This window comes from Strongylocentrotus purpuratus, unplaced genomic scaffold, assembly GCF_000002235.5.
Source record: "Strongylocentrotus purpuratus isolate Spur 01 unplaced genomic scaffold, Spur_5.0 spur5_scaffold_11, whole genome shotgun sequence".
Lineage (NCBI taxonomy): Eukaryota > Metazoa > Echinodermata > Echinoidea > Camarodonta > Strongylocentrotidae > Strongylocentrotus > Strongylocentrotus purpuratus.
Window position 1 is genome coordinate 24,607,487 of NW_022145596.1, and position 27,323 is coordinate 24,634,809.

Below are 27,323 nucleotides of genomic sequence, written 5' to 3' on the forward strand. Positions count from 1 at the left end.
CTTCTAGATGACCCTTTTGTGGTTAAGTATAATGTCCGATGTATATTATTTCCGTCGATATAATGAACGTTTCGTTTTATTTTGATGCAACAGAGATTTACATTCAAAATCAAAACTTTTACTTTCTATAATAATTTTTCTCAAAATCGGAAGGAACAATTTCGGTATAAAAACAAATAGCGGAACAGAAAGCAAAGAAAGACGGAAACTGGCTTTGAGAGAACGAACGATCAAGAGAGAGAGAGAAGCAAACATTTCCCCTATCATCTTTTTGTCTGTGACATTTTATTTAATTAAATCCTCTTGTTTATTCCTTTATATTTCCATGATTGTAATATATCTGCATCAATATTTTAGATAAAATCTGGCTATGCGTTAAATGATTAACAATTCTTATTTATATGTCGAAACGTGCTTTCGGAAATCGCGGAACAGAAAACAGTATGAGAGAGATGAAGTATAATGAACGGTTTTTATAGAGAGAGAGAGAGAGAGAGACAGAAAAGACAGAGAGAGAGAGAGAGAGAGAAAGTTGGGCGCATCGTTATAAAGTCTGTACTGTATTTATTAGTATGCTATTTTGCCTCTCCTTTCAACCCCCCCTTCTTGATTCTTCTTGAGTTTCATTTGATCATGTTTATATATTTTCGCTACAGTATAATGTCCGACGTAAATTATAACAGTCAATTTTGGCTGATAAACTATTTCAATTAAATTTGATGCAACAGAAACTTACGTTGAAATAGTTTACTTTTTATAAACTGTGTATTTTCTCATAAAATCGAGTATCAAAATAAAAAGAGATTAATATGAAGAATAGGAAGAAGAAGAAAAAGAAGAAGAAGAAGGAGGAGGAATAAGAGTGACAAGGGAAAAAAAAGAAACGGAGGAGAAAGAAGAAGAACAAAATAAGTAGGTAGAAGAGGAACAAAAGATAATAAAGTAAAAAAATCTACCGTACGGAAGAGCTGAAAGAACTTTTGGAGCACGGCAGATTACCAAATGATCTGCGCATGCGCTAAAGTTCCTGCTCGACGAAGCGACTGGCCAGGCTTTAGGTCGATCGCTTCAACGCACACGCATTGTTCCGCGCGCTGAACAGTCGCACGGTACGGCAGCGAAGGAGTCGAGTTTTCGATTTTTAATCTCGTTTGTGGGGTGGCTATCAGGCTGAATAATTTCGGAAGAAACGGGTTAAAATGTGCAGGAGATGTCAAAAAAAAAACTCATAAAATTTCAGCGCCAGATTTTATTGCGTTAAAAATTTATCGCATAAAATGTATAGGGGGGGCTTATAAAGCCCCCCTCCCCCCCCCCCCCCCCCCGGGCTATATAGGGTTAAAGTCTATTTGGGTAATTTTAGTTGGTTTAAAGCTTATTGATCCTTTGAATTGGACTTTCGTCTGCATGTAAAACTTCACTTTATACTTTAGCTTAGCTGTGATATATGCACTTTTTAGAACTATTGGCACATCTGAGTGCTTTAATTTCATTTCCTTCATCATAAAATTTGGGGTAATTAAGCCACTATTTTTTGTGTGGATGGTTTTACAATTACTGCTTATTACATTGTAATTCAAATAGTCTGATCGGCATTTTGGTCTTATGTGTGGTAGACTATATCGTAGCTTGCCCAGTACTGAGTCATATTTTGACTTCCGTTTCTGAACATGCTTGGTACCGCTAAGCTTGAATCCTTTGTAGCAACTTCAATTTTAGAGCACTGAAAAGACCTTATGTTGTTATCTGAAATTATATTTGTTTATTTCTACATCCATATATATTGAATTCAATTTAAATTCAGTTTGCTAATTTTAAGTTCTATATGGTAAAACATCAGTATGAAATTCAACTTTGAAATACCTCAAATTAAAAAAAAAAAACCCATAATTTTAGCGCGACGGTCGGAAACCCAAGCGGTGAACCGTTCCGACTGAGGCCTACTATCCTGTCAGAAACCTTTACATATTACACTACTGAGTTCAGCAGAATATTTTCAGAAAATTACCTTGCACATTCTGCACTGCCTCAACCGTCACAGCATGAAGGCCTCTCTTCCTCATCTCCTGTCGGATTACCTGGACCTATCACAAATGCATACAATTTCTTTTAAAAACCAAACTCAAACAAATTCAAAGAAAAGGAAACTAAAAAGGCTAATTCGTGAATCTTTACCGGTACCAATGTGCTATATTTCTCTGAATATTTTGGTCAAAATGCCCCCCTAAATAATATACAAACCTTGCGCAACTTTGTGATGGAAGAAGAAAAAGAAGGGTAAAAAAAAAAATCATACTGAAAGTTTAAATTGTCTGTAATCACCTAGCATCTGTCAACCTTTAAACTGCAAATTTAGTGGTGGGACTTTTCAGGCAACACTAATTATCCCTTTTTTTAATTCTTTCGCATTTGTTTAGCAATTCAACTATGAAATACCTCAAATAAAAAAATTCAACCAGAGTTTCAGCGCCACGGTCGGAAAGCCAACTTATTTTGATTGTATATATTTCGAAGGTTGAACAAATGAATTGAATTGAATTGAATTGAATTAATACATTCACAATGTGATTTATAGATACACAACATTATAACCAATTATAAAGCAAATACTGGTTATCCAAATTTTCTTTAATGCCAGACAAATTTAGTGAACTTTGAGCACTGATTCTTTCAAAAACACTACACTACAGTCTAATGGGGAAAACGAGTAAGGTAAAACCAGTCCCTCAAAGATTTTTACTTTTTTGAGGCACTTCATGATCATTTTGAAGCGCAATTCTTTTTAGGGCTTCAACATTACACCATATCAAAGACACTGATAACTTGTAGGGCTATGCATCTCAGATTTTAACATTGTTATAAAACGATGCCTTTAAATGTCATATCAATGGAGTAAATTTCATGCTTAGATTCATACTTATAAATAAAAAGTAGACTGACCTGTTTTCTGTAAGGTGATAGCACCACAACGTCACTCTGTTTGGGTCTATCCCACTCTTCAGGCCAGTGCTTCATCAATGAAGCAACATATTCTGCAATTATCCTTGCCTCCTCTGCATTCATGTATGATGTCCCATCAAGCTGATCCTCGCCCCTCACATCCACAAAGTTTAGTGGAAAGAGATTGGGGTGGCCACTGCTGGTGCTCTTTGATATGAAGGTTGTGCCATAGTGCACCCTCAAGAAGTCTAGGATGGGTTGGCAGCTCCTGTAGTTGTTGGTGAGGTTGCAGCTGGCGTGGCAGTCATTCTGTTTGTCATATTTGAACAGGCGTTGCAGTAGGGACATGTTGAACTTGGCCTCCATTGTGCGGGGAGAGTGCACCTGCAATTTTGGAAGATATCACCATCGTTGATCGGTGCTCATGTTTTTATTCTAGGTTCTATACAATAAATGAATCATCAAATGACCTATGCTATGAGTTCACAAACCCCTCCAAGTAAATTGAGCCATCTATTTATTCATTTTGTTTTTTGTAAAATGCAATAACTTACAACGAGCATGTAAAATACTACGTATATGTGTGTGATTCCAGTGCAATTCATGCGACATTTGAAAAGAAAACTGAACTTAATCAGAGTCATGAAGAGGGTAAAGGAACTCTGGGTGCAGGCTGAATGGGAAAATGGGAGACAACTTTGATGAAAATGACATATCCCCTCCCTAAAGCTACCAACTGGAAAGAATTAAAGTTCTGATTTAATAATGTTTCATATGGAAACTAGATGGAACTATGACTGCGTGCAGTCGAAAATGATGCCTCCGCCATAGAGCGATTTCACAAACCAAAACAGAAGCAATTTTCCAAATTCAAGTTTAGTTGTAATCCATTAATAGGTTCTCAGAATATTGTGATTACAAGCTTTTTTTCATATACATCTATGACCCTTTAATCTTTGACCTCATGATCTTAAAATCTAATCAGTTCATTGGCTTTGCAAGATACATACATGTCTTGAGTTTGATAGTAATTCGTCCATCGGTTCTAATAATAATGCGATCACTAGCTATTTTTGCATATATAATGGGCCCCATGACCTTTGACCCCCAAATCTACTCAGTTCATTGGCTCAGAAAGATACATACATGACCTAAGTTTAGCAGGAATCCACAAACCGGTTCTTGAGATAATTCGATCACAAGCTATTTTTGCATACATAATGAGCACTGTGACCTTTGACCTTTGACCTCGTGACCCCAAAATAGTACTGTGACCTTTGACCTTGTGACCCCAAAATCTAATCAATTCATGGCTCTGCAAGATACATACATGACCTAAGTTTAGGAGGAATCCACAAACCGGTTCTTGAGATAATGCGATCACGAGCTATTTTTGCATACATAATGAGCACTGTGACCTTTGGCCTTTGACCTCGTGACCCCAAAATCTAATCAATTCATTGGCTCTGCAAGATACATACATGACCCAAGGTTGGCAGGAATCCGTCAATCGGTTGTTGAGATAACGCAATCATGAGAACGGGACGGACGGACAACTCGATAACATTATGCCTCCGGCTTCTTCGTAACGGAGGCATAAAAAATGAAATTGGGTCCAAATTTAATCACTCTAAAACACTATTACAATACATCCTGAAATATACATGAATATTCACAGTTCAAAGGGGCTGTAGCATGGGGGGAAATGGTTGATGCCATCTGCGTCTTATTTTGGACAACTGCACGTAAACAAACTGACTTGATTGCGCACCCTAGCGGTCGTGAAACAGACCGAAATTTGCCTCACGCTTCGGTTTTGCGTATGTTGTACGCAAATGAATACGTAGGCTTACTACGGACGACGCAACCGAAGTAAGCTTACATATTCATTTGCGTGCAACATACGCGAAACCGAAGTGAGTCGTATTACACCTGATTTTCACCGAGTGGGTCTCAGGAAAGACGCATAGTCTCGTCATGCTACAGCCCCTTTATCATTCCCAGCCTAGTTTCCGCATATTAGACTTTTACTTTACCTTTGGGCTCATCTGTTTGGGATCGCCAGCCAGCACAACACTTGTATCCTCTGTTGCTAGGGCAAGCGGAATGATGGCCTCCGTCTCTAGGGCTTGCCCGGCTTCGTCTATCACAATGTGAGAGAAGTATCCACGCAGTGTTGCTGTTTTGGTAAGGTGCACAGCTGTACTCAGAGTGACTACAACTATACTGGGGCCCTTTCTGGAGACCCAGTCTGAAAACAGATTAATGGGTCAAGAATTAAAGTATGAATTGGTGGGTAACAAACTATCCTTATGGGAATAAAATAAGATCATATATCAAAGATAAGCAATTTGGTTCTTTGGAATACTAGATGATACAAGGATATCTATTCAAATCGTCGCTATTTTCACGAAGTGACGGTAGTGAAAAAAAATTGCATTCACTTTGCGTGACGATTTTCCTCACTACCGTCACTTTGTGAAAACAAGGACGAAATGAATATCAATGGCAGTTACAATTAAGTAGCATCAATACAACCTTTCAAAGGATGATAATATTTATTATAACCAGGCTTTAATCGAGCTATCCCCTGATATTGATCAAGCATTCAAGGAATTACTTCACACCAAGTACCCATCATTTCATTTCACCTGGGTATAGAGTGGCAAATGTACTAGGTTACCGTCTTCCCAAAGAGTGTTAGTGTTATGGCAAGGATTCGAACCCAATCTCTTCGGAAAAGGCCACTATCATCCAATACTCCCAGGTACTACAGACAGGTTGACTTATAAACTTGGCCACCAAAAATGGAGGTTTTGACTCTACCTTGACATTCCTCTTCGGTTGGCAAACGAGGTCCTGCAGCATCGATAAGCATGTATTGCTTCACAGGATCTCTAATCATGCTTAGTTTCCGCATCGTTGCGTACACACGCACCATCCAAGTATCAGGACTATCTTCACAGAATTTATGCAGATAATCTCGGATGTATAGATCAGCAGCACTATAAACAGGAAAAAAAGGATAGGAACAAATAAATTTCACTGCAATAGCCAGCTAGGAAGCATTTCCAAAATGATTAATAACAAGATGGACCTTTGAAGATGTTTGAATTTAGATTAAATACAATATTATACCAATTCGGCTCCACTTTCAAAAAAATGTGGTGACCATTAATTAATTAATATTAATTAATAATAACAATACACGGGCCGGCTGGTTTTGCATATTTCAACCAAACCAAAAAAGCCAAAAAAAAGCCAATATCGGCATTGGCTGGAAAAAAACGTATGAGGCGTTTTCTCGTTTTTCAATGGCTGGTTCAAATTTACTGAATATTTGTGGGGCACCACAAATATTAGAAATGGTTATATTTATATAATATTGACTGGCCTTGAGAGAGATACAACATATATTTCCCGAACTAGACTCGAAACGACTTAATGGCGGAGTAGCACTACTAGCTTGGCTCCCGAATAACCACTAAATTCTACGTTAATACACATCAAGTATAAAATGGACTCCAACAAGAACAAGCAGAAGGAAACTCCAGGATATAATTTGCGAAAAGCTAGTGTCAATAAGTCTAACAATGGAGTTAAAAACCGAGAAGATACCGCCTCAAATTCATCAGAAAATGGCGCCATATCGCCTCGTAATGGACAACAGTGGTGTTAATCGTGCCGGGGGACCGGCAGGGCTAGATTCAAGCCCGTTGCTCGATTCTGCGGACATAATCGACACAAGCTCTAACCTGAATGGGATCAGCGAACACAGTCAATGTGCAAAATCGCCGGTACATGTTCCATTCACTCAACTGCCCAGCGAACTGTATACGTTCACGACAGAAATGAAACGAATGTTCGGTGAACTGGCATCACAAGTAAACAACAAACTTGATCGTGTTGTTAATGATATTTCAGTGATAAAACATGATCTTGAGGTGACAAAAAGAACTGTATCAGAAATAGAAGCAAGCCTCTCTACAACATCCGATCAACTAATTTCAATCGAAAAGGAAGATTTGCCTCGATTGCGAGCCCAACTGGAGAAGAAACTCGACGAACTCGAGGTCCAAGTCACACTTGCGGAGATGCATAATCGGAAACAGAACTTGCTCGTATACGGTGTGCCTGTTCCAACCAATCCCAACGAAAACGTGATCGAAACGATTCAGCAAGTCTTCTCCAAGCAGCTGAACATATCCAGAGAGGAAGCTTCAAGGATTCCCGTGGTCAACGCGCACCGTCTTCCTCAGCCCCGGCGTGAACATGGTGAAGGTTCTCAGTTCCAGCCCCAGCGGTCTCAACCACCTGCCATCATCATCACATTCGGCCGCATGATGGACCGAGATCGCCTACTTCATTCCTACGAGCATCGACCTCGCCGACAACCAGGACCCCCAGACAGTGATGCAAACAACCCTTCTTCGCAGTTTATCAACATCAGCATCCGTACCGATCTTCCTCCCAAAATGAAGCGAGAGAGGGGGAGATTGGCATCAGTGGCATACGACCTGAGGAAAAACAAAAACCTATCAACGAGGATCAAAGTAGTCAGAACTAAAGTTCTGTTACAAACCAGGAAGGCAGTCAGAAATGGAGGTGCACAGAACCCATGGATCTTCTGGTCAGGTCAGTGATTACAACGGGTTAACCTGATAAAATAACTCTTGATAAAGAAGACAATTTCAAACAATTCAATTCATGATTATGGCCATAACATTTTCTTTTGTCGAGGCTGATTTTACTTGAAATTTACAAGTTCATAATTTCAAGAAACAGTTATATAATTATATAGGCAATTATGCATACATGACCACCTAGTCAAAATCGCTAAAGTCTAAAGTTTGTTATTGGACATGAATATGAACACCATGAACATTAATATTAAATCTACTTATTTTCTAGTATCATTAGTCGAGGCTGATTTTACTTGAAATTTACAAGTTCATAATTTCAAGAAACAGTTATATAATTATATAGGCAATTATGCATACATGACCACCTAGTCAAAATCGCTAAAGTCTAAAGTTTGTTATTGGACATGAATATGAACACCATGAACATTAATATTAAATCTACTTATTTTCTAGCATCATTAGTCGTGAGATACTAGACGGACACTATCCCTACCCGTCTGTAGGATGAAGAGTATCGTTTTGAATTGGTGTCATTCATTGTTTATGTCTGCTTCATCATATTTAGGTGATACGTATGAAATATACGTATCACCTTTTGATTTCGTCAAGATTTTTATTATTATTATTTATTTATTTATTATTATTTGATTTGACTGTTAACTTTATTTTGTACCTTTATGCAAATGTATTTTGATAACAATTGTGTTTATTGTGGCCTTTTTCTGATTCCGGTACTTGTACGATGTCCAGTTCGTACTTTCAATGTTATTGTATGAATGAACACATACAAGACTAGTGACCCCTCATTCAATTTTGTATTTAATATTTTTTAACAGGATATTCCTCATATTTTTCTGAACAATTTGATACCATGTTCATCTCTTTATCACTATAAATAATGGAAGGAGCGTCCGTTGAAGATAAATATCCGTGCGTGCTAGCTCATGTATTACATAACATATATGGGCAAAAACATGCCTATAAAAAGTACATCGGATGAATAAGGACTGCCATTTTTTTTTTTCATATTTAGATAGAGATATGATTTCATGTCTCATTTCATGTCGCATTTGGCCATTAAGTATATTTTTACATAATCATATTGACCTTGGAACTCAAAATACGAATTTGCATATTATGATGTCAAAATAAATTTTGATATGTTGTAGCTGAGACAATTCTTCACAAGATTATTAGCAATATTTATTTATTTTGATGACGTCATTAGATTTTTGCTTAATATGCGTCTTATGCCTATGGGAGGTGATTGATACTACATTCCAGTCTAGACTTGTTCATTATGTTGCGTATGTAGTGCGTCGAAATATCAGTTCAATGATTGGTAGGCTCTGCAATCAGGCGAAAATTTGAGCTTGTTTAGTAAATTAATAGTTTACTCATATAACAATTCTCTATCGATTACCTGAAGGGGGCGCTATACCACTTTTAATCATGGTCATCGTCATTTAAAACCAAAAAATCATCATCATCATTATCGTCATTATCGTATTCATGGATATTATCATTAGATCATCATCGGCACACTTTCATGATACAAAAATAGCTTACGTATCACCTAATTCATCAAAGTGACGAATTAAAGTCTAGTTTTGAGTTTAGGGTTGTAAGTTCGGAGCGGCGCGGCGTTTGGAGGGCATGGTGCTTTGGGGTGGCGAGCATAGTTCACAAACAATGTTTGCCAGCCCAGTGCGATGTGTTTTTTCAGAACGTGGCGCTTCCAGTGTTATTGTATGAATGAGCACATGCAAGTAACCCCTCATTTTATTTGTTTTGAAATCCCCAGCGACCCACATTTAAGTTGTATAGCTGTGTATTGTACACATTTTTTTTTCTTGGGCACATCTTTCTTTTTTCTTTCTGTCCGTTGCTTGTTAAATTGAGTACATATGTGTACCATTTAAACGTGTAGATTTTATTAAAAAAAAACACACACACAGGATAAATAATGACTGCTTATTTTGTGTTCTCTTGAATGTGTAATAACACTTTGAAATCGCTTCGTTCATATAAGTATCATTTCTATCTTTTGTAAAACGTAATCAGGTTATTTTCGAACCTGATTTTGTTTACAGAAGGTTTATGTCCAATCTTGTTATTTTTGTATTTGCACTGATATGTGTTTAGATTTACTTATAATAGTTATAATTAATCGGAAGTCTCGCTTGAGGACACCGCGGTCATGATACTTGTTGATAATTTTCTCAATATTGTAATTATGTATTTTTTATTTTGAGATATAGAATTATGTTTTTTTGATATGCTCACTTTCTTGTCACTGCACGCTCACCCTTCACTCCTTCACTCTCGCGTGCTCCATGTTAATATGTCACTCAAATTAAATGAATCCTGATGTTTTAATAGATGACCAAAATTTAGTTGAACACAATAGTGAATATTATACAATAAATGAATTTAATAAGAAGATTAATTTCGATTTTAATAGCATTCATGATCAATCGACCTTAAGACCAACTAATAACATTAGTAATCAATCTAGTCTATTTCATATGAATGCTCAAAGTTTGAATAAAATTTTTCTTCCTTTTGAAATATTAATGGACTCTATTAATAATTTTCCCTTTTCGGCCATTGGCATCACAAAAACGTGGTTACATGAAAATTCACCCGAAATGTTTAATCTTTCTAATTATGAAATGATACGTAAAGACCGTAAGAATGGTAGAGGAGGAAGTGTTGCCATATACATAAATAATAAATTTATATTAAAAATTCGGACTGATATAGAAATTGAAGGTTTCGAAAGTTTATTTATAGAAGTTAGTATGAGCAAAAATAAAAATATGATAATAGGAACTATTTATAGACTACCAACTAGTGATGTAGATACGTTCATAAATCAAATAGATTCCATTTTGAATAAGATATCGCAGGAAAACAAAAACAATAATTAAACAAACAATAATATATTTAAATTTTGTTTAATACTATGTTATTATATTCTTGTTATCCCCATATTTCTTAACCTACTAGAATTGATAGTGTAACAATAAGTGATACATTAATTGATAATATATTCTCAAATTTCATACATGCACAACATTTAAATGGTATTCTGTACTCAGATATATCAGATCATCTACCCATTTTTGTTATATGCTATAATGTCATTAGTGAGAAAACTAGGAAAAATATTTTCGTTAAAAAGAGGAAAGAAACAGAACAAACTATTGATTCTTTAATTTTTGATTCGTCCAAAGAACAATGGCGCGAGATATTCTCGGTTGAAGATGCTAATTTGTCATATCAAAACTTTTTGCATAAACTCTCTTTTGTATAGAGATAAGAATATGCCATTTATTTAAAAAAAATATAATATAAGTATAAAACAGCCATGGATTACTCAGGGGTTAATGCAATCAATTTTAACTCGCAATCGTTTGTATAAAATGTCATTGCGTAAACCAACTGCTCAGAATAAAGATAGATATAAGCATTATAGAAATAGATTAACAACTTTAATTTGTGTATCACGTAAACGGTATTATTCAAATAAAATAGAATCTAATCAAGGGAATGTAAAGGTACTATGGCAAACTATTAATGATCTCTTAAAAACTAAAAAGAAATTATGCTCTGATATAATAGTTGAAAGTGGTAATGAAATCACGGACCCTCATTCAATTGCTACTGCTTTCAATAACTTTTTTGTTAATATAGGTCCACGTTTAGCCTCAACAATACACTCAAATGAAAACTTTAAGGATTATTTATCTGATGCTAATGAAAATTCATTATTTTTTTATTCCAGTGAATGAAAATGAAATATTAGAGATAGTTTGATCGTTTAAAATGAGTAGATCATGCGGTTATGATGGAATAAGTGTGTATTTATTAAAGAAAATTATTTATTGTTTGGCCTCACCCCTAGTTCATATTTGTAATTTATCACTTTCGACAGGCATTTTCCCGGACTCCTTAAAGATAGCCAAAGTGATTCCTATTTATAAAAAAGATGATTTAACTCAAATAAAAAATTATCGCCCTATCTCGCTATTGCCGGTCATTTCCAAGATTTTAGAAAAAATTGTTTATAAACGTCTTTATTCTTTTTTACAAGAAAATAATACTCTTATTTGCAATCAGTTTGGATTTCGAAAAGGTTTTTCTACTGATTATGCTTTGATACAATCTTGGGATAAAATAACTCAAACACTTAATAATAAGGAACATATAATTGGGGTATTTATGGACCTGTCAAAAGCTTTTGACACCATGAATCATAACATTTTGTTGCAAAAACTTACTCATTATGGTATACGAGGCACAGCCTTAAAATGGTTTAAGAATTATTTAGTTAATCAAAAGCAATTTGTTTCATTTCAGTCAGTAAATTCCCTTAACTTAAATGTGTTATGTGGTGTTCCACAAGGATCAATTTTAGGCCCCCTTCTTTTTCTTATTTATATTAATGACATAGTAAAGTCATCACCACTTCTTACTTACGTGCTTTTCGCAGATGACACTAACATATTTTGTTCTCATAAATGCTTGAATACTCTAATTTATACTCTCAATAATGAATTAGTTAAAATCTCAACATAGTTTAAATGCAATAAATTGTCCCTTAACTTAGATAAAACATGTTTTATAAATTTTTGTGCTTCCCAAACATACTTTGATCAGGTTATAAACATTGTTATTGATGATATTTCTATAGTTGAAAGGAAATCGACAAAATTTTTAAGTATAACTTTGGATTCAAAGCTTACTTGGAATAATCATGTAAATAATATTACATCAATTTCAAGGGCAGTTGGGGTAATTGGTAAAATGAGGGACCTTGTACCCGAGAAAATACATTATACATTATATAATGCATTGGTGTTACCTTATTTTACATACTGTAATGTAGTTTGGGGGAACTGTAGTATAACTAAGATTAATATAATTTTTCTTTTGCAAAAAAGAGCACTTAGGATTTGTACTCATTCTAATTACTTAGCTCATACAAATCCGTTATTTTATAGATTAACTAGATGGAATTCGACTGCGCGCAGTCGAAAATGATGCCTCCGTTATAGAGCAATTTTAAAAACCAAAACAGAAAAAAAAATTGAATTCACGTTCAATGGTAATCCATTGACAGGTTCTCAGAATATTGTGATTACAAGCAATTTCTCATATACATATATGACCCTTTGATCTTTGACCTCATGACCATAAAATCTACTCAGTTCATTGGCTCTGCAAGATGTTCTGAGTTAAATAGTAATCCATCTGTCAGTTCTAATGAGAATGCGTTCACAAGCTATTTTTGCATACATAATGGGCCCATGACCTTTGACCTTTGACCTTATGAACCAAGAATCTACTCAGTTCATTGGCTCTGCAAGTAACAAACATGACCTAATTTTGGCATGAATCCATCAATCGGTTCTGGAGATAACGCGATCACAAGCTGTTTTTGCATTCATAATGTGCGCTGTGGCCTTTGACCTTTGACCTACGTGCTCCAAAATCTAATCAGATTGTCTTCCTATGGTGATACACACTATCATTAAGTTTGAAGTTTTTACATCTCCAGTGGTTCTTGAGATATCATGATAACAATCTCAATGTATGGAATTTCATAAGTTGACCTCTGTGACCCTTGACCTTTGACATACGTGCTCCAAAATCTAATCAGATCGTCTCCCTATGGTGATACATACTATCCTTAAATTTGAAGTTTAAATCTCAAATGGTTCTTGAGATATCGCGCTAACAAACTCAATACAAGGAATTTCATAAGTTGACCTCTGTGACCTGTGACCTTTGACCTACGTACTCCAAAATCTAATCAGATCGTCTTCCTATGGTGATAAATACTATTCCCGAGTCTTAAGTTTAAATCTTAAATGGTTCTTGAGATATTGTGATAACGGTCAAACGGGACGGACGTACAGACGGACGTACGGACGGACGGACGGACGTACGGACGGACGGACGGACGGACGGACGGACGGACGGACGGACGTACGGACGGACAACCCGAAAACATGATGCCTCCGGCACCACCTTCGGTGGCGGAGGCATAAAAATGTTAAAAGTGAGTGATTTGCACTTATATCAAACAGCAATCTGTATGTTTAAATACACACGATATTCACTTCCTCTTTTTCATGACGTATTTATTCCTAATTCCCATGTTCACTCATACCCAACGTGTAATTGTACTGATTTTCATTTACACAATCCTAAAACTTTGTTAGCGCATAAGTCCATAAGATATCACGGTCCAGACATTTGGAATGCACTCCCTAGACATATTAAACAGTGTACATCTCTCTATTCATTTAAAGCTACACTAAAAAAAAACATTATTTTACAATATAATGTATAAAGATAAAAAAAATAAAAGCGTTCTTTGTAAAACTTTAGAAACTACATTAAATTTTGGTCTGACGTTACATAGTAATACTGATGATTCAACATTTTGGCGCATGAGGACACTTGCACTTGCACACACACACGCACCACTCACACCCTTGTTTTTGTTTAGTTTCTCTCTTATCTCTGTCATTAACGTATAATTAGTAGCCTTATAAAGATGAGATTCATATGCTAATTCTTTAATTATTTATATTGAATCCAACTGTTTATATTCACATTTAATTGTAATATATATCATTTGAGTATCATGGCCTCCTCTTCTTGTTACTTTGCCAATATTTCACAACCCATTTTTATCTTAGCTCGGTTGACCGTCTGCTCAAGCTTTTGCTTATAACAGCGACCTTCTGCTTTTTTTCTTTATACATGCAATGGCCCAACGAATAATTTTAATCTTACTCATGTATTTATACATTTGTTTCTATATTTTGTATATTGTTTGCATACCTTATGTTTTATATAATTATCCATATTTGTTGTATAACTGATTTGTTTGATTGCAGAAAATAAAGTCTTTGAAATGAAAAAATATTGCCCCGGGTCAAAGACGAGGGCAATATGGGTCTTGTGAGGGCAATATATGTGGTATCTCCCAAAAGTTAAGCGAGTCAATATTGTTATTCAGATTCAGATTCAGATTAATTTTATTGGTCCATTTATTGTTATCCAAATCAGACATCTAGAGCAAATTCATAAATCAACCACGACAATCTCAAAGAACAGAAGAAACTTTGTCAAACCAGCACTGTACTGTGCATCCAGTGCTAGACGAAATTTTCGATACACTGTAAACAGTGTGCCTTTGGTGTGATATTACGTCACAAAAGAGTGTGCAGGTTCTTGTACACATAATAGATGCACAATGAAAATAACAAAATACAGCGCGGTGAATATGAGACTTTATTTTCTGCTGTTTTAACACGTTAAGTCCATAGTCTTTTTCATGAGAGGGTAATATGGTCTCATATTTACTGATTAGCTCTTTTAGATTACAAGAAGTCTAATATGATTTTGTAAAACCCTTGCTCAGATGTCTGATACGGGTAATAATTATGGATATTTCAGCCGTCTCTGAACCCATTTTGATCAAACAAAGGTGATTTTGTCATTTAAATTGTATATTCTTTCAAATTTGACACTCAGTTTTTCATTATCTCACGAAAACCTTATTGTAGCGGCCTCTGCAACAGAATTCAACTATCCCTTTAAGTACCTCAGATCAGTAATATAAAACAGAGGATCATCAGAGATGAATATCAGGGCACGAGCAGCAGTGGCTCAAAAACCGTTACAGGACTAGCTGACACCTGTGTACCAAATGGTCATCTGTTTGTGCTGCACAAGAATTCAATCAGTTTAATTTTGGCCATTACAAGTATATTGATGTAGACAAATGTTCATGTACCTGTTACATCTCATTTTTTGTTATTACCAAAGAAAACAAGATGTCAGTCAGCCACTCAATAGTGTCTGACAGTGAAGTCTAGAAATTAAACTGATTTCCTTGCCTAATTTGAATACTAAGACACTGCTTACGTTAAAATTTCACAGGTAGGACATACATGACATATTCATAATTCCTGCTAAATTCTACAGAATTTGATTTTGGCTGCAAGAGGGACATAGCATCTCTATCTCAGGTACTAACGGAACCCGGAAGTGCAGAAACTTGTGCGACACTGCCAAATTCTGAGTTAAATTGGAGATCTGTCCATGGCCGTCTTTCTGAATTACTTGTGAGAGTTTGGATAAGTTGTACAGCTCCCTGATTCATGCAAGTTTTGTGGCTCATGAATTATTATTAAGTTTGTACTGAATACTGGAAAATACCTCTATCGATTCTGGATTTTTTTTTTAAATACCTGTTTGAATGAGTGCAGATCAAGAACTTGGCATCCTTCCTCTCTGTCAAAGTTCTCTGTATCGCTTTGGCCAGAGTATGCGTCTTTCCTGTCCCAAATGGCCCGAGGATCATGGTTGGACCGCTATAGGATGAAGCTTCCCTTCCTTGTGTTCCTAATGACTTGATAAGGCGGACAACCTTCTCCTGTCGACTGTTCAAACCCTCAAGACAGTCCTTCTCAGCTACTTCTGGAAACCTGGTTTGAACCAAAATATCATATTCTGAAATGGATACATTTATTTCCTTTTAAAATGATCACACGTTGGTACATGTACTTATTTTCTGTTCAGCTCCTTGTTTGCTTTTAAATCACCAAAGGAAGGAACCTTTGGGTAACTGTGAAATATTTCATTTTAATACTTACATGTTTATGAATATAGGAACATCTGATTTTAAACATGTTGTAATGTGTTGCATACTACTACTACTACTACTACTACTACTACTTCTACACTTCTAATACTACTACTTATAATATAGGAAACAATGCTCACACCCATCACTCAAGGTGCTCAATGCACTCTAATATTATCCCAGCTCAAGCTGAGATATATATGTAGGCTATCGTATTTGCCGGCGATAAGGCCGCAGCGCCGCATAGGCTGCACCCCCGATTTTTTTTTGTACATTTAAAAAAAAAAAAAAAAAAAACTTTTGTCGAAGGGGGGATACGAATAATTACGCTACTCATTTCGGTGCTCACAGCACTCTCTCTTTTTTTGTACATATCTGGGCCCTGTCTTATAAACAGTGGCTGATTATTCCCAACTTATTGGTGATTGATATCGCAACTTTGGACATAAGAGGTAAGAAACTGCAAACTTGCGATTGATTAGAGAACTTGCAATTAAATTGATTCAGATCAATTGCAAATCTTCATAAGAGGGGGCCTTGGATGAAAGTTTAGGCAACATGAAGCCTGATCAATATAAAACATGCATTTTGCATTCCGGATGCGTCTTTCGCTATTAAAGCTATCTAATTGCTGCAACACCAATTATCTATAGTGCTTATAATTTACATAAAACAATGGCTGACCTATTTGGCTGCTGTCCTTTGGGCAGAACAGTGTCCATACAACTCAAGTTCTCTACAGCATGATGCATAGAGAGAAATCGCTGGCGACTGATGCACAATTGAATGGTCACTGACACATCCATGCCCCCCTTCAATCTATGCTCCTTCACACATGAAGGCCCAAGGATGATTACAATGGCACCCTTCTCAGACCGCACCTTCAGAGCCTCATAGACTACATCTGACTGCTCGTGGAATTTGATGAAGATGGTCTCAACAAACTCCTGGACTAGACGGGAAGCTTCTGAGTCATCGTGGAGCGGCTTGTCAAGGGTGATAGTCCCAAACAGCTCTCCTTCTTGAGCACCAAGGAGATCATGTTCCAGCTCGACATGGTTAGATAGTTTCATAATGGTTACTGTCCGGAACCTTGGAATAAAAATGGGAGAATTGTAAGTTAAATATGAATATCAAAGCTATACAAACTTTTAAAATATAAAATCATAGGCTATTGAAGCTCCCAATGCATCTGTGCTGAGTTGTCAACGATTACAAACCATGGACAATTACTATCCAAATGACTACCGTCCGGTGGGATGATGACATGGAAATAGCAGTGTTATGTGGTATGTGACATGTTCCAGGGATCTTAATATGTCTCAACTAGTGTCAATGGGATAGAAAGGTGGAAGGACAGAGACACTTTAGCCAATGTTTGGTGACATGACAACTGTAGTGAGATGTGGACATTTTAACAGCTTTTTGATTTTGCAAAGTGGGAAGAACGCATGGTGGCAGCAATGGGAGTAATGGGATCTTAACATGGTGGCAGCAGTGGGAGTAATGGGATCTTAACATGGAGGCAGAGGTGGGATGTTAACATGGTGGCAGCAGTGGCAGCGGTGGGATGTTAACATGGTGGCAGCAGTGGCAGCAGTGGTAGCGGTGGGATCTTAACATGGTGGCAGCAGTGGCAGCGGTGGGATGTTAACATGGTGGCAGCAGTGGCAGCGGTGGGATCTTAACATGGTGGCAGCAGTGGCAGCGGTGTGATGTTAACATGGAGGCAGCAGTAGTAGCAGTGGGATGTTAACATGGTGGCAGCAGTGGCAGCGGTGGGAAGTTAGCATGGTGGCAGCAGTGAAAGCGATGGGATGTTAACATGGTGGCAACAGTAGTAGCAGTGGGATGTTAACATGGTGGCAGCAGTGGCAGCGGTGGGATGTTAACATGGTGGCAGCAGTAGTAGCGGTGGGATGTTAACATGGAGGCAGCAGTAGGAGCGATAGGATGTTAACATGGTGGCAGCAATGGCAGCGGTGGGATGTTAACATGGTGGCTGCAGTAGGAGCGGTCCTGGGGTAACATATGTTAGAATTCATGAAATTCATGTATAAAGAAATCATGCATGATAAACACTCATGTGCCTGTAAAGGCCTTAATTTACTCTCATTTCAGCAAATGATTAGTTGTGTACCTTAAACTCACAGACTAGCTGCTGAGTATAAGACTGACTTCCGTAGCAAATTATGATAATCTAAGCATTGTAGAGGGTCATATTCATGGAATAAGTGGAAATTCTGAATTTATCTTGCAATACTCTCAAAAGACTTACTTGGCAACCATCTCCATACATGCTCTCTCTTCGTCTGTCAGCATGTCATGCATGAATTGTCTGTACGTGTTCTGGTTAAGACTCTGAACGTCACCAGGGTCAAGGAGAGCTGGTACTCTGCGTGAACCAGGGGTAGGATACTGCCCCTCTAACCTAAAATTAAAATATGAAGATACCAAAGAGAAGGAGATAGAAAGGAAGACCCCGGAAAAGATGGATAGATTATATCAAGAAGGTAGATGAATTGAATTGGAGCTAGCTACAGATAGGACTAGATGAAGAGGAGTAATGAGGAGACCCCATTCCTCTCCCCCCGACCTCCACAGAGGGAACTCACGGGTGATGATGATCATAATATACAAAAGTCTCTCTATGCGCTCTACAAGGTAAATACAACTCAAAGAAACTACACTTTTATGCTATGAAATAAACTAGCAGGATTTGAAAAACTATTATATTAATAAACTGGGGAAAATGGTAAAGGAAACCACTACAGGGACTCTTAGTGCCCCACTGTACTACTTGTAGCTACTTGCTCCCTCTATATAGAAAACAATGCCTAAGCGGTGCCCCTTGGTCCCCCATGATCCTCTTTTTCTTATGTTAATTGAGAGCTGAGTTGATGAGATAGCCACCTGTCAGTGACCACGCTGGGTGGTTTAATCCCTCTTGGCCAAATTAGTACAGACAGGCTTCAAAGGAATACAGAAAACAACAGAAGATGATGCCTTCAAAGTCATACACATAACCTCACTATGGACCAGTTTTCTGAAGTGAGACAAAGCTTACCTGTGAGTCCATTCATCCGGTTGGGTACATTTGATGATCTCACTGTTACTCTCATTCCACAAGTCAGCTGTGTTCACTGTCTGCTCTTTAAACTCCAATTCTTTCATTTCACTCTTGAAGCCAATGGTCACTGACAGCTTCAGAGCAAGACACGGCCGATCACCTAAAAGAAACACAAAGATATACATGTATGTCACTCACAGGCAATGGGAATTTAGCTTCCAGAATTCTGACAAAACAACTTTAATGTTGACCACTTCTCAAAAGGATCATACAGTAATAATTAAAGAGAACCTTCACAAGTAATAAAATTGAAAAGAAAAACGTATGAAAATAAAGAGATATGATTGTGACTAAGATTTAACCGGCTTAATGGCAATTAAAAAATTTTAAAAGGTGGAGGTAGGGAGTGCTATTGATTAGGTACAACCTTGGCAAAAAACCTGTCCAATGGTGTGCCCGGAGTGGCAATTTATCAGAGACATGAATGCTGTTCACAAACCTTCTATTATTAGTAGTAGTATTATTAACAATTTTGTTGGCAATTATGAAATTTCTAACCAAAGTCGAAGACAAGCCACTGCTTGAACACGCCGGAGTGCGATTGGATAAAGTGGACCGCTAGGCTGTACTCATCAGAGTCATCACGTCTGAGAAGACCACCCGGACATGTCTGGGGTCGATACTCTTTCTCAGGTTCTGACAGATGGAAGTGAGAGCGGTGCTCATCAAAAAGAAGCCCTACCCTGTTGAGCTTTTTCTGTAATGGCACAAAGAAGACAGACAAATTTTTTCTTCAGTACATGTATTCTTTCTACCAGTTCATTAACTTTTGCTAATCAAGAGAAGATTTCATGACTACATGATAGGGAAAGATTCAGTGCTGCTTGTGTTTGAATAATGGCATTGTCTATATTGGGACAAATAAAATAATCGTAAGTGCATGTACATTGTTTTGGGATGGGTATAGAAACTATACAATAAGTTTAATCCATATAAAAAAATGATATTCCTTTTTCATAAAATTACAGGAACATATAAAGGAAGGCCAAAGTTCAAGCAATACCGCCACAGCACAGTCATAAAAGAGAGAAAGAAATATTACACAAAAGAAGTCGTTGGGCTGAAATATAAATGGAATAAAACATACCTCACTGCTGCAATGAAGAACAACACGCCATTGGATCACATCAGATGCAGGCAGCTCTTGGGTAACATCTACATTCCTGTTGCAGTCCAGCTCGATGCCAAATATATCATCAGTAATCTAATGAATAGTATTGCAAAATGTGGATCATATTCTGTTCAGACTTATAAAAAAACTTGTATAAAGAAAGAAGCTCACTTTGACACTACAGCTGGCCAATCGTCAAGCGGCACTCGTTAGAAGCCCCCTCGCTTATACACTATTTGTATGATATGAGGTCCAGACTACAGAAGGATCATGATTCTTAATCAAATTTTCTTTATAAATGAGGCTCAAACCTGCAAAAATACAACATTTCTTACAATATTCAGAGAAAATTGTGATACTTATTGCATAGCTCTATAATTTTTGTATAGCCACATTGCCATACCATGAATTTCAGCCTGAACGCGAGGCTACAAATGAACATCTTTAAACAGCTCATACAGCTTGTCCTATCAAGGATACTTATTGCATAGCTCTATAATTTTTGTATAGCCACATTGCCATACCATGAATTTCAGCCTGAACGCGAGGCTACAAATGAACATCTTTAAACAGCTCATACAGCTTGTCCTATCTTATGGTGAACTGTTTCATTTTTGACAATTTTTCAAAAATATTGGAAACCCAGAGGTGGTGAGATAGAGCATGATCATAAACTATTCAATGCCTCTTACCACATCCTCCATATCCTCTGCAGATGTTTTCTCCTCCACCAGATTGTCCAGCCAGGAGTAGAGCTTCATCTCCCGAGCCTTTCCGAGCTTCATCAAGCGGTGCTGATGGCGCTGCTTCCATTCCCTCAGCTCCTCCATGCTATGTGCATAGATGCACTCATTCTCTTCCTTGGACATTCCAGAGTGCTCACACTGCTTGGTGGCGTTCCTTTCAGAGGCAAACAGAGTTTATGCAGCATGTAAATTTATCATATACAGGCATACTATGGGTGAATCTCTCTGATTCCCAGTATTTGTTAAATAGTGCGCCACCTATTGCATAGCAAATCTGAGCTACGTACTGCGGCAGCGGTGCTGTATTTCCCATTTCACACACAGCATGTCTTTCATGGGTATTTCTCCAAATATTTTAAGTTTGGAAGTGTGGAAATTAGTATTCTGAAGCTAATTCACAGAAGAAAAAAACCATGGCAAAAACAGAGGCAGCACTCAATTAAAATCTGTCCAAATATCACAAGAAAATATGCAGCATGTAATGCTTACATCAAATGTACAGTACCTAGGTACGCAGAGCCCTAGGAATTCTAATTATTTCACAAGGGGCAAAAAATTGTAAAAATATGAGTTAAAACTTTACTGGCACCAAACATACAATGTGCGATTGCAGATTTGAGCAAGCTAGTCCAAGCTATTTTGTCCCATGCGGTTCCGATCATATCAAATATTCTAGTGGCTCTGATCACTGTAACGAGATATAAAAGTCCTACTATAATTGTGTCAGATAAAACATGAAATAAAATGGTATCTTAATGTCAATTTAAGTTTGCATAATACAATTCAATAACACTTAGATACCTTGGCACATCAAAGTTCTTATTAAATCAACTTTCAGAGCATTCAGCAGACGCTTGAGTCTATGGACCATTACAACATCAAGTCACTTCTTGGCTATAACTGACTACTAAAAAAGGTGTTTTTTTATACTTCAACACAGCGCAGTAGAGTCTATTTGATCATAGCTGCACAATATAGATCGATCTTATTATTCATTGTTAGGCAAAGAGGTACATAAAGAAGCTCACATACTCTTTGCACATTTCGTAAGAGCCATCCTGCACCAGGTTTGGGGGATCACGCTCCTTCCACAGACGATCAGAGTCGGAGAAGATCATGGCCTTGTGGGCGGTGGTCAGGAGATGATTCTCAAAGTCTGTCTTGGAGGTGCTGAAGAACTTGCAGAATGAGCAAGTGTGCTGGGTTACAGCCGTCTGCTCTGGTTTGGGGAGAGGGTTGCTGGCTGCCTGAGCCTGCTGTTGCAAGCGAACCACCTCCTCCAGCTTAGTCACTATAGTTGGAAGGAAAATGGAATGACTACCGTACTCATAACATAACTACAATCTGAAACTCAGGACTAAAGGCTTGTTTACGTATGCCATGGTAAACTGCCACGGTTTCCCCAAGGTTTTTTTTTTAAAAGCATACTGCACTTCACACCTTGTCTTATATCTTATAACACATACATAAATGAGTACATACATGACAACCATTCTTGCTCAGAGCTACTACTTTTTACATCCTCACCTGAAAATCATTTAGTACACACAAAAATTACTGCAGCATATGTGAATGAGTCTGAAGACAGCTTTGTATTAATATATCTCTTAGTAATGACCTTTCTCCTCCACACCTACAAATTCCTTTAAACCATTACGATGCCTTGCAGGGTGGGGCCTATGAAACTGTTGTGCATTCAATTTTTAGCAAGATTGGTCCTTACATCATTTCTAGAAAATGATAGCATTTAAAAAACTGTGACAATTTTTTGTGTGAAAGGTATTCAATCGTGCATCAAGGAATGAAATTTCAAGATAATAGAAATTTCATTCATGATAATCTACTGTAAAGCTGGTGGCACATATTACAAACGTGTAGGTTAAAATAAGGATAAATCTACAGGTGTCTGTCTTTGTACAAACAATAACTGACTCACATTTATGTTGTTTCTGGTACTCCCAGAGTTCGAGTTCTTCTTGTGTATGAGGATGCATGCATGCTGTTCCAAACACACTTTCCTGCTTGCACTGCTTCCCATTCCAACACAAGTGGAGTTTAGTGCGAGACCACAGTCGGGGATGGCGGGGATTGACACGCACCCATTGCTTGTCTTTCGAGGAGTGTACCACATACAGAATGTTTGCTCCCCAGGAGTGTCGGCTAGCCCCACTGCAGTATGATGGCCTATTGGGGCTTTGTGTCTGGATGCGGTTCGGATTTTCATACAGGCATCTTCCACAAGCACGCTGTTCATAAATAAGAAAGAAGAGGAGTCTTTGCTCAATGAGAATGTTACCATAAATAAACATATGTATCTTAAAAAAGGAAATTGTTTTTCTAATCTTTGCAGCATGCTGAGACTCCATCACGGCTGCAGTCAAGTCTTGGAGGTGATCAGACCAAGACCAGGAGGAAAAATCTTTGATTACCTTCATTTAGCATTACGTCTCTACGTGACCATCAAGACTAAATCTTTATTATTTGTGAGACCCAAGACATGTCTCATGTCACTTTCATTACATCACTGGTCCCTGAATCAAATATTCTACATGGCAAAGGCTTGCAATGTGCCCAGATTCTCACGTTCACATGTGATATATCACAGGTGAGCAGTTTGATGCTTAATAACTAGGCCTGAGTCATCACGGGTTTTGCCGAACCCGGGTTTGACTTGAAAATTTCGGGCGGGGACCGGGTACCCGAAATTTTCACCACTGCACTGACACTTAAAATCGTGTGCATGCAGCGGCGGGAGTTAGACTAAGTTGCTGTTCTAATAATGCGACGGAAAAGACAGTTACTGCTTTCAAAACAATAAAATAATCAATTGAATTAAATTAAGATGCTTTAAAAAATAAATGAATATTGTTTCAGTTGACGGTAGGTGTTTTTATCGCTCAAAATTGAGGCTGCAAGAAAGGAATCACGCTTCGTGCGATGTACCGAGTGCGTTCAGAAACGGAAGTGGAAATATGATCCACTGAAGACTGAGCAAGTTAAGAAAGTCCCACACACAAGACTAAAATGTTGATCAGACTATTACAATTATATTGTAATACTAATAGGCATTAATTTAATTGTCAAAATATATCCACAACATAATTGTTTACCCTTGATATTTTGATGAAGGAAAATAATTTAAAGCGTAAAATAATGATTTGACGAATAATACTATAGATATTCATAATATCTTATAGAAATAATGATATTTCATGAGCTACGTACTCGATATCGAGTTAGCCATCATTTTGAAACGAGACAAGAGGAGTTGTCATGCAGCGCAGTAGACTGTAGGTGGCAGTATGCAGAGACAAAAAATGCGCGGGCCTGAGTTCACGTGATATTCGCATGATTTTTTTTTTCCTCTCTGCGAGCTGCCGCATTGCTGTCTACTGCGTTGCATAACAATTACGTCTCATTTAAAAATGATGGCTAGCTGAACTCGATATCAAGAAGAGCTCATGAAATATCATTATTTCTGTAAGATATTATGAATATCTATAGTATTAATAATCAAAGCAAATCATTATTTTATGGTAATTTTGTTGAATTGGAGTCCCTTGAAGTCTTACATGATGTTTTTTAATTGGTTTAATGCTTGCTCGCATGACGGTGTAGGGATCGATGTAAACAAAACATGACTCGTAACTTCAACTTGCCGTTATACACGCATTTTTAGAACGAACAAAAGGGACTTTGATGCTATTTCAAGGGCTTTAAATTATTTTCCTTCATCAAAATATCAAGGGTAAACAATTATGTTGTGGATATATTTTGACAATTAAATTAATGTCTATTATTAGTATTACGATTTAATTGAAATAGTCTGATCAACATTTAAGTCTTGTGTGTAGTACTCTTGCTCATTCTTTGGTGGGTCATATTTCAACTTCCGTTTCTGAACGCACTCGGTACCACGAAGTGTGATTCCTTTATTGCAGCCTCAATTTTAGAGCGATAAAAACATGTACTGTCAACTGAATTGATATCCATTTATTTCTAAAGCATATTTATTTAATTAAATTGATAGTTTGTGAATTGCATATTTTTAGTTCTTTATTTCAAAATATCAGTGTGAATTTTAATTTTGAAAAACCCGTAACCCGATTATCCAAACCTGGGTTTCGGCGCGACGATCGGGGTCCGGGCGGGGACCCGGTTCGACTCAGGCCTATTGAAAACAAGTAAGGTTTATGATGACTAATACCTTGATAGCATGACCAAAAGGGACTTTGGAGTGACACGATTCCACAGCAATTGCACATTCTGCAGAAGGTGGCTGCTTCAGACTGCGGTTGTTGTTTGCTCTCTCACTGCTACTGCCCCAAGTGCCTTGGTGTGGATTGATCAGTGCATGAGGGACGGATAGTCGTGATCCTGCAGGTGATAGTCTGGTTGCTGCTGGGTGAATCAGATCTATGCATGCTTCAAGAATCTCTTTTCGTTGTTTTCCGAGCCTTGCTTCTAACCACCAAACTTTAGCCTCTGCCTCGCTGTGAGCAAAATGGCAAGAGTCTTCTCTCTCACATCCATACATCCTATTAACATACCAACAGACAGCTCTAGGCTTATGCATCACCCTGAAAGGATGCTTACGAATCTTGGTAAATCTGCCACGCCAAAACTGATGAACAAGGCACCTGTTCGGCATCATGGAATGCTTTTTGTACGAGCAAACTGTAGGATCATTCGGATTGGGAGGGCTGATTTTCACTGGCTTAGATTCAAAGCATTGCATGCAAACCACAAGAAACTTTCCACCAATCCGTTTGAGTTCATTCAGAAGGGTTTCATCTAACTTCTGTTGGAACCTCTGTGGGCTATTGCTCTTGGCACACGATAACCCAGGAGAATTGCAGATGGATGAAGCAGTGGCGACTCCTCTAGGTACCACATTCATGCCAGTTTGCCTAAATGGCAATCTAGAAGATATCGGAAAGGTACCTGCAGCAACTCTACTGCTTGGATTTGGAGGCTGTGATGACGTTTTGACTCCACTTCTCTGCCAGGCACTCCTGTCTTCATCTTGCAGAACTTCAAATGGATTTTTCACCAGCACTGCACCTGACGTAGCCTCATACATCTCTTTGGGTTCATCTGAACTATTGAGAGACTGTGTCTCGACATCTTCTTGTTGGAGAGAGGAACATCCCAGATTAGATGTCTGTAGACTTCCACTTCGTGATCTTGCCACACTGTTGTTTCTGTACTTGGTATTACCCATTGTAGCGGTGGCGTGTCCTGTGGTCTGATTAGGGGTACTTCTCCCTGGCCTGCTGGTAGCACCATATTGAGAATTGCTCCTTGTGCTTGATGTGTTCTCTCTGGCGCCCGACAGCACAGTGAATGAGCCACCAGAAGATCTCCCTGAACTAGGCGGATGTCCAGGTGACCTTTGTCCCTGACGGGTAACATTATCTCCTTCACTGCTCCGCAGCTGGGGGACAGATCCAGAGGTATGAGATGGTCTATCTTTCCCATCACGGCGGGACTTCTTCTTCTTCTGAAATTAAAAAAAAGATTCATCAAAGCAACACAGGGACACCAAGAATGAGTCTAAAACAAATATGAAGAAAAAAAACAATAATAATAACAGAATAATACTAATACTACTAATAATAAGCTGCACAAATATTAACCAACTATTAACAAGACTTCAAAACCAGACACCAAACTAAATGCGTTCACCTTAGAACTATAAGCTAAAAAGATAACCAACAGTCCTTTTCAGGACTACAAACCCTCAAGAAAGATTACCGAGAGTCCTTTTCAGGACTCCTCAATCCTCCCTCTCTCTCACATGGTCAACCGCAAGCCTACTGTATAACATGTATTCTGTTAAAAATGCTGTTGGATCCCTAATATTAACCCTGTACAATGGTTTGGGGGGAAAAGGTCACCAGCTCTCCCATGAACCCTAAATTCGACTTAATTCAGACCAAAATGTTGGAATGTAAACATTGGGCTGAATACATGCAAACCCTAACAATGTCCTTCTGGACACCATTAGAGTAAATTAGCAAGAAACCCCGCTTACACCATGATGTTGTCCGTGCGAGTGTTGCCTCTGTGCAATCAATCA

At 37.8% G+C, this 27,323-nt stretch overlaps 1 protein-coding gene across 2 annotated transcripts in view; it reads right to left on the minus strand.

Moving 5' to 3' along the window:
• The window catches only part of LOC583716, a 69,821-nt gene that overhangs the window by 31,783 nt on the left and 10,715 nt on the right, over positions 1 to 27,323 (minus strand). The window contains exons 5-18 of one of the 2 annotated variants that reach the window (XM_030980941.1): positions 25,449 to 26,741; positions 23,178 to 23,487; positions 22,274 to 22,532; positions 21,188 to 21,395; positions 20,472 to 20,588; positions 19,883 to 20,081; positions 19,322 to 19,484; positions 18,533 to 18,685; positions 16,939 to 17,346; positions 15,860 to 16,096; positions 5,767 to 5,945; positions 4,977 to 5,191; positions 2,941 to 3,324; positions 2,009 to 2,084 (exon numbers count right to left, since the gene is read on the minus strand). In XM_030980941.1, coding sequence (XP_030836801.1) covers positions 2,009 to 2,084; positions 2,941 to 3,324; positions 4,977 to 5,191; positions 5,767 to 5,945; positions 15,860 to 16,096; positions 16,939 to 17,346; positions 18,533 to 18,685; positions 19,322 to 19,484; positions 19,883 to 20,081; positions 20,472 to 20,588; positions 21,188 to 21,395; positions 22,274 to 22,532; positions 23,178 to 23,487; positions 25,449 to 26,741 — 4,201 coding nt within the window. Of the gene's footprint in view, positions 1 to 2,008; positions 2,085 to 2,940; positions 3,325 to 4,976; positions 5,192 to 5,766; positions 5,946 to 15,859; positions 16,097 to 16,938; positions 17,347 to 18,532; positions 18,686 to 19,321; positions 19,485 to 19,882; positions 20,082 to 20,471; positions 20,589 to 21,187; positions 21,396 to 22,273; positions 22,533 to 23,177; positions 23,488 to 25,448; positions 26,745 to 27,323 lie in introns of both variants that reach the window. The other variant, XM_030980940.1, reaches the window with a different exon arrangement.